Consider the following 19,042-nt stretch of genomic DNA (forward strand, 5'->3'; position numbering starts at 1 on the left):
CAAAGTTTGGTAGATCATATTTTTCTCTAAGCGATGGGAATGAAAGGAATGATTTAGATGCTATGAAGTCATTTAGTGTCTGAATGCCTGATGTTGTCCAAGCTTTAAAAGAATTTGGGTAGATCCATGCCGGATAAAAGGCCGGATTTCTGATAAAAGAAAGGAGAGGATTGTGTGGAGATTGTAACTGATATTTGGTTTTTAGTTTATCCCAGAGAGATAAGAAATGTTTAGTTATGGGATTATGAATTTTAAAGCGGTCTTTAGGATCAAGCCATAATAAATTTGATATTAATAGAGGGTCATTTTCTGAAGCCTCTATAAATACCCATAATGGGATTTCCTGTTTTGCATGGTATTTGGACAGACTGGCCAAATGTGCTGCTCTGTAGTAGTTAGTAAAATTAGGGTATCCCAGGCCTCCTTTATTTTTGGGAAGATGTAGTGTGTGTGTATAGGTATACGTGGTTTAGAAGAGCCCCATATAAACGAAGTTGCTCTTTTTTGTACTATTCTCAAAAAATAGGAAGGAATTGGAATAGGGAGGACTCTGAATAGATAAAGCAATTTGGGTAGAATAGTCATTTTGATTGCATTAATCTTCCCTATCCAGGATAAAGGAAGTTGCGACCATTGTTTTATTAAATTTGTGATCTGTCTTAATACAGGAGGATAATTGGTTGAGAATAAGTCAGAATGAGATGCTGTTAAATGAATTCCAAGATATGGGATTGATTTTTCTGCCCATGTGAATGGGAGTGCAGCCCTAGCCGGGATCAATTCCATGTTTGTGAGTGAAATATTAAGCACTAGGCATTTCTTAGGATTAATCATAAGGCCGGATAGGGCTGCAAATCCATCAAGAGCTGGTATTAAGTTAGGACCAGAGACCTGTGGTGATGATAGAAAAAGTAATATATCGTCTGCAAATATACATAATTTGTGTGTAATACCTCCTACTTCAATGCCAGTTATAGTTTGGTTTGTTCTGATGTATTGGGCCATGGGTTCGAGTATAAGGGCAAATAATAAGGGAGATAATGGGCAACCCTGTCGGGTACCTCTTTCGATATTAAAGGCTTCAGATTTGTATCCAGCATATTTTATATAGGCTTTAGGTTTATTATATAATGCTTTGATCCATGTTAAAAAGTGGGGTCCAAAACCCCATTTTTGTAATGAATATTGCATATATTGCCAGGATACTGTGTCAAATGCCCTCTTAATATCGAGAGATAGAAAACATAAAGGGATTTTCCGTTTTTTAGCAATATGTGCCAATAACACTGCCCTGCGTATATTATCGCCTGCCTGTCTATTTGGCATGAAGCCTACTTGATCTCTATGTATTAATTTTCCTATAATGCTATTGAGGCGTTTTGCTATTATTTTTGCTAATAATTTAATATCGAGGTTTAACAGAGAGATAGGCCGATAATTCACACAGGAAGTATCATCAGAAAGGGGTTTTGGGATCATACAAACAATTGCCATTAGTGTTTCTTGCCGAAAAGAATGTCCATCTAGAAGTTTGTTAAAAGTTTCAGTGAGAATGGGAGAGAGTATTTCTGAGAATGTTTTATAGTATAAAGCCGAGTAGCCATCTGGGCCTGGTCTTTTGTTAAGTTTTAGGTCTTTTATGGCGTTAGCAACTTCATCTATAGTTATTGGCTCATCCAAACTGCTTTTTTGATTCTGAGATAACTCAGGTAAGGTTATTTTTGAGAAGAAGGATTCAGCCTCTGTAGGATTAAATTCATTGTTTGTCTTGTATAAAGTTGCGAGATGTGAGTGAAATTTATGGACTATTTTAACTGGATTACAAGTATAAACATTTTTTGATAATTTCAAACGTATTGGTTTGAAAGATTTGTTAGTTGAATTTAATGCCCGAGCCAAATATGTACCTGGTTTGTTTGTATTCATGTAGAAATTGTGTTTGGAGCGTTTGAGGGATTTATCAACTGACTCAGTGAGAAATAGATCGTATTCCAATCTAGATTTTTCCAGATGAGATTTTGTACTCTGGGATGGATTATCTTGAAATGATATGTAGGCTGCATTAAAATTGAGTTCTAGTTTTTTTGCTAGATTTTTGCGTTCCCGTTTAAATAGTGCCATTTGTCTTTGTATTGTACCACGCAAGACAGGCTTATGAGCTTCCCACAGTGTTATTGGGGAGATGTCTGTTGTATTATTAATTGATATGTATTCCTTTAAAGCTTGTTCAATGGCCTTCTGATGTAGTGGGTGTTTGAGCATTATGTCCGGTAAGTACCACGTTGGGTCATGCGCTTTTGGTATGGCTGAGGCTATAGTAGTGTATACTGCATTATGGTCAGACCACGGAATCGGAATTATATCTGATGCGATAATTTCTGGTATCATTCCTATTGTTAGAAAAATATGATCTATTCTGGTGAAGGTTTGATGAGGGTGCGAGAAATAAGTGAATTTCTTTTTCATTGGGTTACTTTCTCTCCATGAATCTACCAGATTGTATTTGGAAAGAAGTTGAGAAAAAAGTAATCTAGAGGTTATTTTGGATGTTGTAAAAGGTGATTTATCTAGAAATGGGAGGAGGACCTGGTTTGAATCCCCACACATTATCACTGTTCCTATTTTGTGTGTATTAATCACTTGTAATATATGTGAGAGGAATGGTGTAGGTTGTTTGTTAGGAGCGTAGTAGGAAATCACCGTGATTGCTGTATCCATTATATAACCCATGAGTATCAGGTATCTACCTTCTGGGTCTTTAATTTCTGATGATAAGGTGAATGGTGTGGATCGGTGAAATGCAATTAGAGTTCCCCTTTGCTTGGTACAGGCAGAAGCTGTGTAAATTTGTTGATAAAAAGGAGAAATATATTTTGGAGTAGAATCTTTGGTGAAGTGTGTTTCTTGGAGGCATACTATGTGAGCCTTCTTGTTATGGAAAGTACGGAAGGCTTTGGTCCTTTTTTGAGGGACATTTATTCCCTGAACATTCAGGGAAAGTATATTCAGTGGTGCCATGGCAATAGATCAAATAGTTTTGACTTACTTTTTGTTATGCAGAGCTGACTGCGCAGATCAACCTGTGTGGACTGAAGAGATGAATAGATAGAAAAGAAACCAGTGAATTCTGGAGTAAAGAGTAAACAAAAAACATATGAGATTAGATGATACATTGTATAAATTATTTTTTGCAAGTAATCACAATTTACCCGTGAAAGAGAATAAATATCTCTCTCAGGGGAATAAGTGCCTTCGTCACACTCCCACATAATATGGTTGGGAGAATGAGGAGGGCTAATGGGGGTACACGGATCTTCCGCTTACAGGAGAGAAGTGCTATGTCAAAAGACATCAAAATGATGTTTGCTTAATTGGAGTGCAGAATATAGTTTTTGTTGAAATTATTTATTCCAGGGTGGTTGTATATGGTTAGTCTTGCCCTAGGCTAAATAATTCAGTTAGAAAGGTACTGTTAATAACTTTGGTATTGATGAAGATAGTTTGAATTATTTTGGGATTTTAACCCTTTTAGAGTAAACAATTACATATTTTATTCATATGTAACTGTTTAGATATGTTAACTCATAAAATTGAGGTTGTATTGCTTCAGATTAGAATAAACAAAAACATAATTCTAGGAACTAGTTAGGTAATAATATATTTGTTTTAAGAAAAGAAAGAAAAAGCTTCCATTACTTCTGGATTATTGAACATATTTGTCCTAAAAAGTAATAAATCTATTGTTATTACCTGATAATATATAACTGAACAAGAATTTCCTTATTTCACTTATATATTCTAAGGCTATATGAATCAGAAGTAATAAGAAATATAACTGGAATGTAACATGATCCCACACAGTGTGTGACTATCAGAATGCAGTTACATTCAGTTATAAATACAGGTTTTTTATAGAGAACCATCTCTTAGCAAAATCTGATTCAAGCTATTGGCGAGTACCTTGATTAAGAGTTTCACATCTATGTTAATAAGGGAGATTGGGCGAAAATTTGCCCACGACTGTGTATCTTTCTCGGGTTTCGTAAGCATCATTATTGAGGCCCGTAACATGTCTGCGGAGAAATGATCATCTTTCTTTAGACTATTAAACATAGTTATGAGATGAGGGACCACGATATCCGGTAGTTTCTTATAAAATAAGGCCGTGAACCCTTCTGGCCGTGATACATTTTTTATTTGCACTAACATACAATTTTTTAGGACAAGCTTTTGGGGTCTTTCCCCTTCTTCAAGGTCCCAGCAGTACTGATATAAAGTATCAGAGAAGGCCACAAACTCAGGGCAGGGAGAGGAGAGCAGATGAACAGCAAATGGAAGCAGGTAGAATACAATATTGTAGATACTTGATGTTCAAGCAAGGAGAATATTTTGCTAATCTGGTACACAGACATACTCGGACTTCTAGCAGGCCTCTTTCCAACAGGCCAGATCTGCTATCTCAAGACCCTCTATTCCACCCTGCTTTACAGTCTCTGGTTTTAACACCATGGCTGTTAAATTCCAGATCTTTAAGGTTAGAAGGATTTCTGAGTGTGTGATTGCTACCTTGCTGAAAGCAAGCAAGGGCACTTCCAAGAAGATCTATGTCCATACCTGGAGCTCTTACTTTGCCTGGTGTGAGCAGTCATTTCAGTCCTGAAGCTTATAAACCGCTGTATGTGTAAACGTCTGTGCTAAATGCAAGTGATAAAGGTAGAAATAAAAATGGAATACACAATGAAAGCCGCAAACTATAAAAATGTGCACACAAACACTGTAAAAAATGCTAAAATATATAGATGTGCTAACTCATTTCATCAATGTTTTAACATAAAACTATATATATGTAAACAAACTTCTAAACGCTGTTAAAAGGGTGAGAACTAAATTAATAAGTGATTAAACAAACTGTCAAGCAAATTTAAATATTGCAATAAGTCAAAGTGAATACCCTACCACCTATTAACTGTTTTTCAGTATTCATCCACAATGAAAAGTGACTTGTTCATTTAATTAAATTGATAGCTTATGAACTATGATAGATTGATATAAAAAAACATTTCATTATTTTTTTTCGATGAATAGACAGACAAAATTCATAAGGCACTTTGCAAAATACAAAAAAATATAAAATTAAATTGTTTGGTTTATTTATTCATTATTTTAGAGTCCTTAAGATTATGCCGTGCCCTGCATTTTGACCTTCCTGCAAACAGGCCTTGATCTTGAATTTAGCACCGTTAAAGAGCAGTTATGGGCCTCATCCATTATTTTTTAAAAGCCTTTGACTTCGAACTCCCTGTTAAAAAAAAATAAAACTTTTAAGGTGTTTTGTGTTAGACCTCCATTTGCAAGGTCTTTGGGCACCAAGCCTCTGTTGCCTCTGTTGCCCAACTTTCTTGCAGCAACACTCTGAACTTGGCTCTTTAACCTAAGTTTATTAGGCCGGTTGGCACAATTTTTGCCCACCCTTTGTATTCATTGCTTGGGGATGTCCCATGGAGTATGAATAAGTTGTCTGTGTACTGTATGTCTAGGTGGAGGATTGTGTCCTCAAAAGCTTGCCAGTGTCCAATCACCTGAAGCTATGAGCCTATAACCCCATGTGGTATGAATAAGTTGCCTATGTCATGTGCTGTACTCCAAGATCTGGAATTTACAGGCAAGTTAAAATTCCTCTTTTTCTTTTGCATAGGGTCAAGGCAGTCTTGAGACCAAAACTTTCTTCTTTATCTAAGGTGGTCTCTTCTTACCATTTCAGTGAGGACCTTGTTCTCCCTTCCCTCTATCCTACTCTAAACAATGATACAGAAATTGCCCTAGGCTGCTTAGATGTGGTGAGGGCTTTCAGGGTTTACCTAGCAGCCATGGTATTTGTGCGCAAGACTGAGTTCCTCTTTGTTTTGCCTGTAGGTCCTCCACTGAGGACACCCTGCTTCCCACACCAGTATTGCCAGGTAGTTTAGAAAATGTATTTTCTGGACCGACACCCTTAAGGAAAGGGGTTCCTCCCTTTCCCATCAAAGCACATTCCACCAGGACTGTTGGCATCTCTTCAGCTTTTCAACATCAAGCATTTGTATCCCAGATTTGCAAGACCACCACTGCCTGGTCCTTAGTTCAGATGTTCTCCAAGTTCCACTAGTTGGATGTTCAGGCCTCAGCTGAAGCGAGTGTTGATCCCAAGGTGTTTTTAGGTTGTTATCTGAGAGTTTTCAGAATCTTAAACCCTTGTGTTTTTTTGGGGCTTGTTGGCAAGGGGTGTAAGGAGTGGAGCTTACAGCAGCATTACCTCACTTCCGGTTCCGGTCCATGGAGCGCATGGCGTTCCTGACTTCCTGTTTTTTTTTTTGTTTTTTTTTTTATTACCTAGTGGACCATGTAAGTGTGTTTTAAGGTCTTTACAATAAGATATCTAAAACTGAGTCACACTATAGGGTTTATTTATTTTATCCCATCATGTGCATGAGACTGCTGGATAATAGGACCAAGTAAAGAAGGGGAATATAGGATTCCAGGGCTTGGGATCTTGATTATAGCCATTGTGAGCTGAAAATGCTGTGTACCCCCTTGGCATGGAGAGTCTTCTGGTTAGTGTGGTTAAGGAGAGGGAGCATGAGTGAAGACAGACGCACACTGCATGTTTTGTATCATAAGGCACAGATATTGCACATGTTTATAGACTTAAAATCTTTGATTTAACACCAAACAGTATTTTTTTATGTACTTTTAGTGGTCTCGCTGTTAAGTGGGAGAACTAGAGTACCTTTGCACTATATCACATTAATCAGTGAAGCAGCGCCACATCCACCCCATTCTTTTTTGCTTACCAGGAGGCAGCTGCAACACTGCTCCTCGCGACCAAAGCGTGGAAGCATTTCCACACATTTTTTTGAAGTCGAAATGACAGGCTTTTTTGTTTTTTTTCCCCACCTATTCCATTGGTGACCAAACAGCTGATGCCGTTTCCAGCCTTCATTCATGAGGAGTGATTACAATGAATGAAATCAAATGGTGGATGCCTCAGATAACAGCTTATTGAAATTCGGTGCCCACAATCCTATTACCTTCACGTTTTAAGGCAGTTTCCACCATTTGAAAGAAGCATTAGGACTGGAGATTGCTAGTGCACACATGCATGTGGTAGTGTTCTGGGTCAGGAACATTTTTTATCCACTGTAAAAGAGATTGCTTGAAGCAATGACTGAAATGGATAACTGGCTCCAGGAACACGTCAAGATAATAATGATAAATGGCTCATTATCTAAATGTTCTAAGCTTGTGTCCAGTGGGGCATACGGCTCTGTCAATAGATTAATTCTGTTTAACTTGTTTCTGAATGGTCTAGAGCAGGGATCTCCAAACTACGGCCCTCCAACTGTTGCAGAACTACAACTAGAGGTTGAAATTTAGTTTGGTATTATCAGCAAATACTGAAATCAAAGTGTGCCATGTAAAAAACTAGGAACAAGGTATAGCAACTTTGCAGAAAGACCTTGATAAAGTAGAGGTATATGACCCACTACATGGCAGATGAGGTTTAACATTGAAAAATGTAAAGGTTTGCCCACTTGGGGACTTAAAAATATGCATGCAAGATACTCATTTAGAGGAACTTCTCTGGGGAATTTGACGATGGAAAAGAATTTGGGGGTCTTTGTTGAACACAAAATTAGCAATAGCATGCAGTGCCAAGCTGAAGAAAACAAAGGAAGATGTATCTCATGTAGAAAAAGGGTATCATCTTTTCAAGAGAGATACATTGATAATTCTCTTTAATAAACCACTAGCCGCAATGACACAGAAGTTTTTTCACCTTAATGCATAGGGTGCATTAAGGTGAAAAAACACGAGGGTTTACAACCCCTTTCAACCTCTTCAGCCCCGGAAGAATTGGCCCCTTAAAGACCAGAGCACTTTTTACAATTTGACACCTGCGCTGCTTTAACTGGTAATTGCGCGATCATGCAAAGCTGTACCCAAACAAAATTTGCGTCTTTTTTTTTTTCCCACAAAAAGAGCTTTCTTTTGAAAGTATTTGATTGTCTCTGCGATTTTTATTTTTTGCGATATAAATGGAAAAAGACCGAATATTTTTTAAAATATTGATAATAATGATATTTTCTACTTTTTGTTATTATTTTTGTTTAAAAAAAATCCAATAAACTCAATTTTAGTCATACATTTAGGCCAAAATGTATTCAGCCACATATCTTTGGGAAAAAAAAATGTCAATAAGTGTATATTTATTGGTTTGCGCAAAAGTTATAGCATCTACAAACTGGGGTACATTTAATGGAATTTACGCAGCTTAGTTTATAACTGCCTATCTCATTTCTTGAGTTGCTAAAATGGCAGGGCAGTACAACCCCCCCCCCCCCCCCCCCGCCAAATGACCCCATTTTGGAAAGTAGACAACCCAAGGAAATTGCTGAGAGGCATGTTGAACCCATTGAATATTTTATTTTTTGTCACAAGTAATTGAAAAAAATGACAAAAAAAAAAAATTTGCACAAAGTCGTCACTAAATGATATATTGCTCACACATGCCATGGTTATATGTGGAATTGCACCCCAAAATACATTCTACTGCTTCTCCTGAGTATGGGGATACCACATGTGTGAGACTTTTTGGGAGCTTAGCTAAGTACAGGACCCCGAAAACCCAGCACCACTCCTCACCGCTTCACTCCTCACTACCTATCACAGTTTTGAAGGCCTTAAAATGCCAAGATAGCACAAAACCCAAAGTAGACACCCCAAGCTTTTTTTTTTTTAAATTATTTATTTTGCTTTTTTATTTTATTTTTAAACTGTTCCTTTCATTTTTTTATTTTATTTTTTTTTTAATCTTTTTTATTGTTATCTCAGGGAATGTATATATCCCCTATGATAGCAATAGGTAGTGACAGGTACTCCTTTTTTTAATTTTTTTAAATTTTTTTTTTTTTAAATTGGGGTCTATTAGACCCTTGATCTCTCCTCTGCCCTCAAAGCATCTGACCACACTAAGATTGGTGTGATAAAATGTTTTCCCAATTTCCCAACGGCGCTGCTTATTATCCAGCGAAACCTAAGTCATGAAATGCTCGTAGCTTCCGGTTTTTTAGGCCATAGAGATGATTGGAGCCATTCTGGTCTCTGATCAGCACCCTGGTCAGCTGGCGGAACCACCGGCTGCATTCTTAGGTTCCCTGGTGGGACAGGGGAGCCCGAGAAAACCATGGAAGACGGCGGGGGGACGGACGTTCCCTTCCACTGCTTGTAAAATGCAGTCTAGGGGCTAATTAGCCACTAGGATTGCTTTTACATGAAAGCCAACCGCTGGCTGAAAAGAATGATACCAAGAATGATACCAAGATGATACCAAGATGATACCTAAACCTGCAGGAATCATTCTGGTATAACCACTCAAAGTCCAGCAACATACCAGTACGTTGCTGATCCTTGTTGGGCATACATTGTAATGTTCTTTTTTTCATGCAGCCTGTGGGCTGAACGAAAAAAAAGAGATTGATCATGGGTATGCCCACCATTAGAATACCCCCCTTCATACACCCATTTTTAATGATGGGCATACATTTATTTATTTTTTTAAATTGTGGTGGTGAAATCACCTCCTACAGCACTGGAATCGCTGATTTACGTATCCTGAGAGCAAACGCTGTTGCTGTCAAGATAAATAAATCAGTGCTGCAGCTGAATGGCGTACCTGAAAAGCAAACAATGGTAACAATAAAACATTAACTCAATAAAACAACTTATTTTTTTATCGTAATTTGTGCCTAAAAAATATATGCCGAAGCATGGGGGCAATCCGCCCCTAATGTTAGGAGCAAATCGCCCCTCCACCCCTGCCCCCATGTTTCGGCTACAATAAAGCAAAGTAGCATTACAGTATAACAGTAAAACCCCATACACACGATAGGACTTTGTACAAACTTTCTATTGGATTTTTGTACAAAGGGCGTTGGCTAGAAGTTTGTCTTGCATACAGACGACAGGACTTTTCCAGTCAACTTTCACCAAATCACGTGGTTTTTAAGCTCTTTACCACCACCCTTTGGTCAACTTCTGTATTGTTGTCTGATATTGTGTCAATCTCGCCACTTTTATTGGCGAGATTGACACCTTGTGAGCCAGGTTCACACTGGTGCGGGGATCCGACTTGGATCTTGAGGGGGAACTCCACGCCAAATTTAAAAAAAAAGGCATGGGTTCCCTTCCATGGGCATTCCAGGCCCTTAGGTCTGGTATGGATTTTAAGGGGAACCCCCTACGCCAAAAAAAAACGGTGTGGGGGTCCCCCCCAAATCCATACCAGACCCCTATCCGAGCACACAGCCCGGCCGGTCAGGAAAGGGGGTGGGGACGGGCGAGCGCCACCCCCCCGAGCCGTACCAGGCTGCATGCCCTCAACATAGGGGGTGGGTGCTTTGGGGGAGGGGGCGCCCTGCGTTCCCATGTCCCCATGTTGATGAGGACAAGGGCCTCTTCCCGACAACCCTGGTCGTTGGTTGTTGGGGTCTGCGGGGGGCTTATCAGAATCCGGGAGCCCCCTTTAATAAGGGGGCCCCCAGATCCCGGCCCCCCACCCTATATGAATGAGTATGGGGTACATTGTTCCCCTACCCATTCACCTAGGGAAAAAAGTGTCAATAAATAAAACACTACACAGGTTTTAAAATTAATTTATTAGGCAGCTCCGGGGTCTTCTTCCGACTTTGGGGGTCTCTCCGGCGTCTTCTCCCTCTCTCCGGTGTCGTCTCTGCGCTCTCTGGTTCTTCTCCGGTGCCTTCTTCCTTCTGCCGGGCTACTCCGCTATCTTCTGCTCTTTTGCCGCTCTTTTGCTAGCAGAGGAGCCCGGACATCTGGCTCATCTTCTTCCCTCTTCTCTTCCAGAGATGTTGACAAGACGCTCTCTCCGGCTGTAATGCTGTTTGTGCGCTCTGTTATGACTTATATAGGCGGTGACCCCGCCCCCCTATGACATCACAGTCCCGGGGCATGCTGGAACTGTGAGGTCATAAGGGGGCGTGGTCATAGGATGACATGACCACACCCCCTAACTGAAGCTAAAACATAAGTGATGTCACCCGGCGGGTGATCAGGGGGTTAAACCTTTATTCAGCAATATATGGCGGGTACCCTGACACTCTAAAAACCTGACGGTGACAGTAACTAGCTAACTGGCTAACTACACACTGACGGGGTGATCAAGGGGTTAAACCTTTATTAGGGGGGTTTTTGGGGGGGGTCCCTAGACCTATCTGGGCCTACTACTAAGTACCCTAACACTTATTAGTGTCACAAATGACACCAGTACAGTGATCAAAGTAAAATATGAAAACTGCACTGGGTGACACTGTGACAGGGAGTGAAGGGGTTAACAGGGGGGGGGGGCGATTGGGGGTGAAATGTGTGCCTATGTGCACTGTGTCAGTGTAGTATTCTTGCAACTCACGTTTGGATGTCCCTTCTCTGGAATGGAAAGGAATTCCAGAGAGGGAGATGACATAACTTGTAAGTATAAACACAGGCAGGGGACAGTCTCCCATTCGCCAGAACCGATCACCAGGTCCAGGCCAGAAATCATTGGCCTGGGCCTGGAGACTAATAGGTTCTTGAGCGAATCCGACCGCCGCGGGTGCGCCGGGGGCGCGTGCGTGCGCCCATGTACAGCTACGACACCTCGCCCAGGAGAGCCATCCTGCCGCAGTATAACTGCGGCGGCTTGTCCGGAACCAGTTAAGGGGGTCTTTATTTTTAGGGCAGTGAAAATGTGCAACTCCCTTCCCCAGGTAGTGGTATCAGCTGATAGATAAATTCAAAGAAACTAGATGCCTTCCTTGGTGAACACAACACATGAGGGTTTGGGAATTCTTATTCGACTCACTCTTATTCATACACACACCTGTGTCTTTTTTTTTTTTTTTCTTTTTATATGTAACCATGATGGTAAAACTTGCAAAACATGACCCTAATATATGTGCAAGGCCGTACCCTAATCGGGTAAATATTGTTTTCGGCCGTTGACTTATAGAGAGGTCCCTGGGACAGAAAAAGTGGTATTACTGGGACTTTGGTAGATAACACATTATGAAAAAGTTTGTTGTTCTGTTTGATCATTCTTAGCATTGTGTACAATATCCTAACAATCACTCGTTATAGACAGGGTTCAGGTTTTCACATTTTTACTGAATACTTTTCTTTTGCAGAGTGTTGAGGGTCGTGTTGCAGAGCTACAGAATGCTGTTGATGAGTACAACAGAGCAAAAAATGATTGGGCTGCCAAGGTAAGAGTACAAATTACACACACTCAGATAAATGTATGTGTGTGTATGTGTATATATGTATATGTATATGTATATGTGTGTGTGTATATATATATATATATATATATATATATATATATATATATATATATATATATATATATATATATACACACACACACAGTATCTCACAAACGTGAGTACACCCCTCACAGTTTTGTAAATATTTTATTCTATCTTTTCATGTGACAACACTGAAGAAATTACACTTCGCTACAATGTAAAGTAGTGAGTGTACAGCTTGTATAACAGTGTAAATTTGCTGTCCCCTCAAAATATCTCAACACACAGCCATTAATATCTAAACCGATGACAACAAAAGTGAGTACACCCCTAAGTAAAAAGGTCCAAATTGGGCCCAAAGTGTCAATATTTTGTGTGGCCACGATTATTTTCCAGCACTGCCCTAACCCTCTTGGGCATGGAGTTCACCAGAGCTTCACAGGTTGCCACTGGAGTCCTCTTCCACTCCTCCATGATGCCATCACGGAGCTGGTGGATGTTGGAGACCTTGCGCTCCTCCACTTTCCATTTGAGGATGCTCCACAAATGCTTAATACGGTTTAGGTCTGCAGACATGCTTAGCCAGTCCATCAACTTTACCCTCAGCTTCTTTAGCAAGGCAGTGGAGGTGTGTTTGGGGTCGGTATCCTGTTGGAATACTACCCTGCGGCCCAGTCTTCTAAGGAAGGGGATCATGCTCTGCTTCAGTATGTCACAGTACATGTTGGCATTCATGGTTCCTTCAATGCACTGTAGCTCCCCAGTGCCGGCAGCACTCATGCAGCCCCAGACCATCACACTCGCACCACCATGCTTGACTGTAGGCAAGACACGTCTTTGTACTCCTCACCTGGTTGCCGCCACACACGCTTTACACCATCTGAACCAAATAAGTTTATTTTTGTTTCATCAGACCACAGGACATGGTTCCAGTAATCCATGTCCTTAGTCTGCTTGTCTTCAGCAAACTTTGCAAGCTTTCTTGTGAATCCTCTTTGGAAGAGGCTTCCTTCTGGGACGACAGCCATGCAGACCAATTTGATGCAGTGTGCGGCGTATGGTCTGAGCACTGACAGGTTGACCCCCCACCCCTTCTACTTCTGCAACAATGCTGGCAGTACTCATACGTCTATTTCCCAAAGACAACCTCTAGATATGCTGCTGAACACGTGCACTCAACTTTTTTTGTTCGACCATGGCGAGGCCTGTTCTGAGTGGAACCTGTCCTGTTAAACCGCTGTATGGTCTTGGCCACCGTGCTGCAGCTCAGTTTCAGGTTCTTGGCAATCTTCTTATAGCCTAGGCCATCTTTATGTGGAGCAACAATTCTTTTTTCCCTCCCCGTCTTTCAGGACAGCCACAATGAGAGACCTTGGCTCCTCCTCTTCCTTTGGAAACACTGCACCAGCCCCCATAAATTTTCACCTCCCCCTGCCAGCCTCAGTTATTTGTTTCCCCTGGTGGGGAGATGCTGCACAGGAACCTGGCCTAAGACTGAGACTGGGGACTGTATTTTTAGTCCCTGTTTTGGAGACAGGTGTTCTCCCAGGGCAGCGGCATGGTACTCACCTGCCACATGTTTGCCTCCCCAGCTTCGCCGAGTGCAGGTGGAAGACCGGGGGCCCACTATCACAGCCACAGGGCTGTTGGCAGGGAAGCTTCACTGTTCCCCCTGTAAAGGGTACAGGCCGCAAAGTGGAACCAGGCGGGCCGGACGGCGGGTGACGCCCTTTACCCGCGGGGGGGGGTGTGACAGACCTAGCCGGGAGAGAGACTTTTGGAGGGGACTGTATGCTAGCCTCTTGCCGATTGATCATGGGCCCTGGCATTTGGGGGAACGGTGCTCTTTGTGAGCTGTATGCCTGGGGACCCTTGAGGTGGTATTACTGTGGATTCGGGTCCTGGTCCCCCAGGACACACAGACTCTGGGGACCCTGGATTTGCCATATTGGAATAGTGACTGATTCATACCGTTGGGACTCCTACTGTTAAATGCTAATGTCGTCAATTCCAGCTACCTGTCTGTTGTCTGCTAAAATGTGTATTGTAAATAAGTCTCTAATATGGGATCTAAGAGTCATTAGATCCCCATTGTTGTTTGTGTTTAACTCTGCTATTGTGATAATGTTGATTGGATTTTCTGAACTACAAGATGGCCAGTCTGGCCTAAAGGCCATGTCTGAGTCATCTAGGCTGTCTAAAGGGATTAGTTAATTAGTTCATGTTAATTAGGTTAATTAGGTTACAGCTGTATTGTTAGAGTAATATGAGTCGGAGGTATGCACCTCCACTTTTAGTGTATAAAAGAGCCTGTATATTGCAATAAAAGAGATTCCTGTTTGAACTTACATACAGCCTGCCTGGTGTTTGTTCTGAGCTATCACAACTGGGTTAGAACGGCACATAGCTGAAGTTCTAATCCCGGAGCATTGCATGACCGAACCATCAGACGTTGCAATCTGATTCTATAGCTGCAGAGGAGTGTCGGGAGAGTGGAACCGAGCAAGCAAGGGGCTCGTTACAGGGGGGTCTTGGCGGCGGAAGTTTTCCCTTTTGACCTGCGACTTTCGGTTCCGGGTCGCAGGCTTGATAGGGGGCCAGGCGGAGGCTGGAGACGAGTCGGAGCACAGCACAGGTGGTGTGAACACTCCACAGGCAGCACCACCAGCATGTCATAAGCAGAAGCTCAGACATCGCTCAGCGATGCCAGCTCCAGCCATCCGAAGGTAAGGGCACCCTGGCAAAGGGTCCTCTCTGCCTAGGATTTTCCTCTCCCACCATGGTTTCTGTAGTGGGGGGGGGAACCCCTCTAGGTGGTGAGAAGGGGGGGGGGAGAACAAGTCCCTTATTTTTTTTTTTTTTTAGAAGGGCTAGGTACTCCCCATGGTTGTTTTCTGTGTGATGTCTTATGGGGATATTGATTTGTGCTTTTTTGTATGCATTTCAGAAAGCTACTGAGAAAAAAAAACACGCATAGCTCTAAGAGAAAGTGTGCCTCCTGTAGTGACACCCTAGGGGAGGCTTGGAAAAAAGTTTTATGTAAAAATTGCATTGATGCTCTGGTTAGCGAAAGGGCATCAGAACAGGAGACAGGGTTAGCAGCATCGGTTAAAGAGTTATCCTCAACTTTTCAGTCTTTCAAAACCTTGTTTGAGGGCTTAAAATTTCCCGTTAATCCCTCACCTGCAACACAGAATACAACCCCACCCATGGCACAGGGCTCTGCATCTTCCCAACCTATGCCCACTGCTTCGGCAGAGGAGACTGCGGGGGCTTCCAGAGAATAGGCTAGGGAGGAACCAGACGGTGCTACCTCCGGTTCTCAGGAGGAATCGGAGGGAGAGAACCGGGATGGGGAGTCCAGGAAACCCTCAAGATACAAACTGTCCCTTGATGAGGTAGAGGACCTTTTAGAGGCAGTCTATACCACCCTGGGTATTCAAGAAACCCCTATCTCTCCATGACAAATGTATAAGGGCTTTTGGGAGAACAGAAAAAAAGTTTTCCCAGTCTATGAGGTCCTGGTAGAGTCAGTCAAAAAGGAATGGCAGGATCCTGAGCAGAAACCCTTCTTTTCCAGGTCCCTGAAAAGAAGGTTTCCATTTTCGGATGACTCTGCGTCAATCTGGAACAAGAACCCCAGACTGTACACAGCATTCTCGCAAGTTTCCAGAAAAACAGATCTGGCCTTCAAGGATTTAGGGGCTCTGACAGATACCATGGACAAGAGAATTGATTCCCTTCTAAAAAAGACCTGGGAATCAACTCCAGGTAATCTGAAACCAGATATGGCGGTCACAGTGGTGGCTCATAACCTCGAACATTGGCTTACACAGATTCAAGCCCACATTGAGGCAAGTACGGCAAAAGAGACCATTTTGTCATCCTTTCCGACTATTTTGCAAGGGGTAGCATATAGTTGCAATAAAAAGTATGTGAACCCTTTTGGAATGATATGGATTTCTGCACAAATTGGTCATAAAATGTGATCTGATCTTCATCTAAGTCACAACAATAGACAATCACAGTCTGCTTAAACTAATAACACACAAATAATTAAATGTTACCATGTTTTTAATGAACACACCATGTAAACATTCACAGTGCAGGTGGAAATTGTATGTGAACCCCTAGACTAATGAGATCTCCAAGAGCTAATTGGAGTGAGGTGTCTGCCAACTTGAGTCCAATTAATGAGATGATATTGGAAGAAGACTTGGAGCCAAAGGGGTAAGGGCAAAGGAGGAGCGATTTTTCACCCTCCTGAGCAGCCCCGTAAAAACAAATGACCCACTGGTCATAGTGGAAGACCGGGGGCCTTCCTTCCACAATGGGAAGTCATTTCCCCCTACCAATTTATCCTGGGGATCGTAAGGAGGGGTACTGCCTAGAGTTTACAGAGCCCCCTCCACGGCAAAGCCTAGTCACACTTCTCCCCAGATGTGCGGCAAAGGCAGAGGCCCTCCTGGGGGCATTAAGGGAACTAGAGCAGCAGAATGTAGTTTTCGGGGTTCCAAAAGGGGAGGAAGAGGGGGCTTCTATTCACACGTTTATGTGGTGAGAAAGCCCTCAGGAAGTTACAGATTAATCCTAAACCTGAAACCCCTTTACCGATCAATTGCCTACAAAAGGTTCCGGATGGAGTCTATATTCACATTCAGGGCGTTACTACCCCAGAACTATTATATGGTGTCATTGGATCTCAAAGACGCCTACCTCCACGTCCCTATTGCGGAAACTTTTCAAAAGTTCCTGCGCCTAGTTGTGAAGGTAGAGGAAGAAACCATTCATCTGCAGTTTCAGGCACTGCCATTCGGCCTATCCTCGTCACTCCAAGTATTTACAAAGATCATGGCAGAAGCCATGGCTTTTCTGTGACTTAGGGGAGTATCAATTATTGCATACTTGGACGATTTACTCAACTTCGCAGTATCTCCAGAGCAGCTAATAAGGGATCTGGAACTAACAAAACAAACTCTGACAGGGCTGGGATGGCTGCTGAATCTGGAAAGGTCCAGTTTAATTCCAGCTTAGCAAATCTCCTATCTGGGATACCTGCTGGACTCAACACAGCTGAGAGTTTTTCTCCCAGCAGAAAAGATACTAAAGGTGGACAGAGCGGTAGCTTCCCTCCAAAGAAACCAGCAGGTATCAATAAGGGCAGCAATGTCAACCCTGGGCTTACTGTCCTCTGCCATCCCGGCGGTCCAATGGGCAGGCCTACACTTCCGTCCCCTGCAGGCCTTTGTTCTTTGTCCTGGCTGTGGGATCACAGCCAGGAGTCATTAGACACCCTGCTTTCAGTCAAAAGATCCCTCTGTTGGTGGAGGAAGCAGATAAATCTGTCACAGGGGTGCCTGTGGATCATTCCAGTGTCCAGAGTGATTACCACAGACGCAATCGGCAGAGGCTGGGGAGCACACTTGGGATCTCGGCCGGCACAGGGGATGTGAAAAAAAGAGGAACTCAAGAGGTCATCCAACTGGAAAGAACTAAAAGCAGTTGGATTGGCACTCGAAGCCTTCAGAGGGAAACTCCTGGGCCAACATATCCAGGTGCGTTCGGATATCTCCTCGGTCATTGCTTATATAAACAAGCAGGGTGGCACGAGGAGCGGAGTCCTGTTGAGTGTAGCAACAGAGATCCTGAGCTGGGTAGAAGCTAACGCACTTTCCCTTTTAGCAGTGTTTCTAAAGGGGGAAGAGAATGTAGTGGCCGACTTCCTCAGCCGAAAGCAACTGAGAGAAGGCGACTGGGTCCTCAATCAGGAGGTTTTCGACCTTATAGTCAGGAGATGGGACCCCCCAGAGGTGGACCTATTTTCTTCAAGGAGCAATGCAAAAACTCCATGCTTCTTCTCACTAAACAGATGGGAAAACGCTCTAGGAGTAGATGCCCTGACACAAAGCTGGCACTTCAAAACTTGCTACGCTTTCCCACCTCTGGTTCTACTTCCAGCTGTACTAAGAAAATTTCAGTTAGAAAACACCTCTCTAATCTTAGTGGCTCCACACTGGCCCAAAAGGCAGTTGGCAGTGGAACCCCCTTGCTCCTTCTACTATGAAAGGATCTTCTATCACAGGGCCCAGTTCTCTGTCCCCAGGTACACTGCAGGAACTTAGCTGGCCTGGCTTCTGAAGAAGAAATACTAAAAACCAAGGGTTTTTCTGATCAACTAGTTGCCACCCTTCTCAATAGTAAGAAGGAGGAGACGCGCCAAATCTACCAAAAGGTTTGGGGACGCTTTAGACAATGGTGTTTAGAGAACTTCTTTAAGGTGCAGAGCCCTATAGCAGTCTTGGAGTTTTTGCAATGCAGGGCAGATAAGGGGCTAGCCACCAGTACCCTTAAGAGCCAAGTCTCAGCGCGTATTTAGAGAAATCACTGGCCACCAACCCCCCTGGGTGTTCAGATTTTTCAAAGCTCAAGCAAGACAGAGTTTTGCAGGGTCCATCCTTCCCTAAGTGGGACCTTTCCCTGGTCTTACAGGCCCTAACGAGCCTCCATTTTAGCCTTTAGAAGATTGTGCTCTAAAGGACTTAACAAAACCTTTTTTTGGTGGCAGTGACCACTGCTAGGAGGGTCAGCGAAATAGAGGCTCTTTCAGTTAGACCCCCCTTTTGTGTTATTTTTTCGGATCGTGTTGTTCTTAAGACTGATCTGGCTTTTTTACCGAAGCTGGCTTCAAAATACCATAGAAGCCA

The 19,042-nt window shown here is 42.6% G+C and overlaps 1 protein-coding gene across 2 annotated transcripts in view; it reads left to right on the forward strand.

The window, feature by feature from the left end:
- Nucleotides 1-19,042, forward strand: part of VPS16 (VPS16 core subunit of CORVET and HOPS complexes) — a 265,631-nt gene that overhangs the window by 172,496 nt on the left and 74,093 nt on the right. For both annotated transcript variants that reach the window (XM_073633127.1, XM_073633128.1), the window contains one exon: nt 12,219-12,296. In XM_073633127.1, the coding sequence (XP_073489228.1) occupies nt 12,219-12,296 (78 nt within the window). The remainder of the gene's footprint in view (nt 1-12,218; nt 12,297-19,042) is intronic.

The sequence above is a fragment of the Aquarana catesbeiana genome, linkage group LG06 (genome assembly GCF_042186555.1).
Source record: "Aquarana catesbeiana isolate 2022-GZ linkage group LG06, ASM4218655v1, whole genome shotgun sequence".
Classification (NCBI taxonomy): Eukaryota; Metazoa; Chordata; class Amphibia; order Anura; family Ranidae; genus Aquarana; species Aquarana catesbeiana.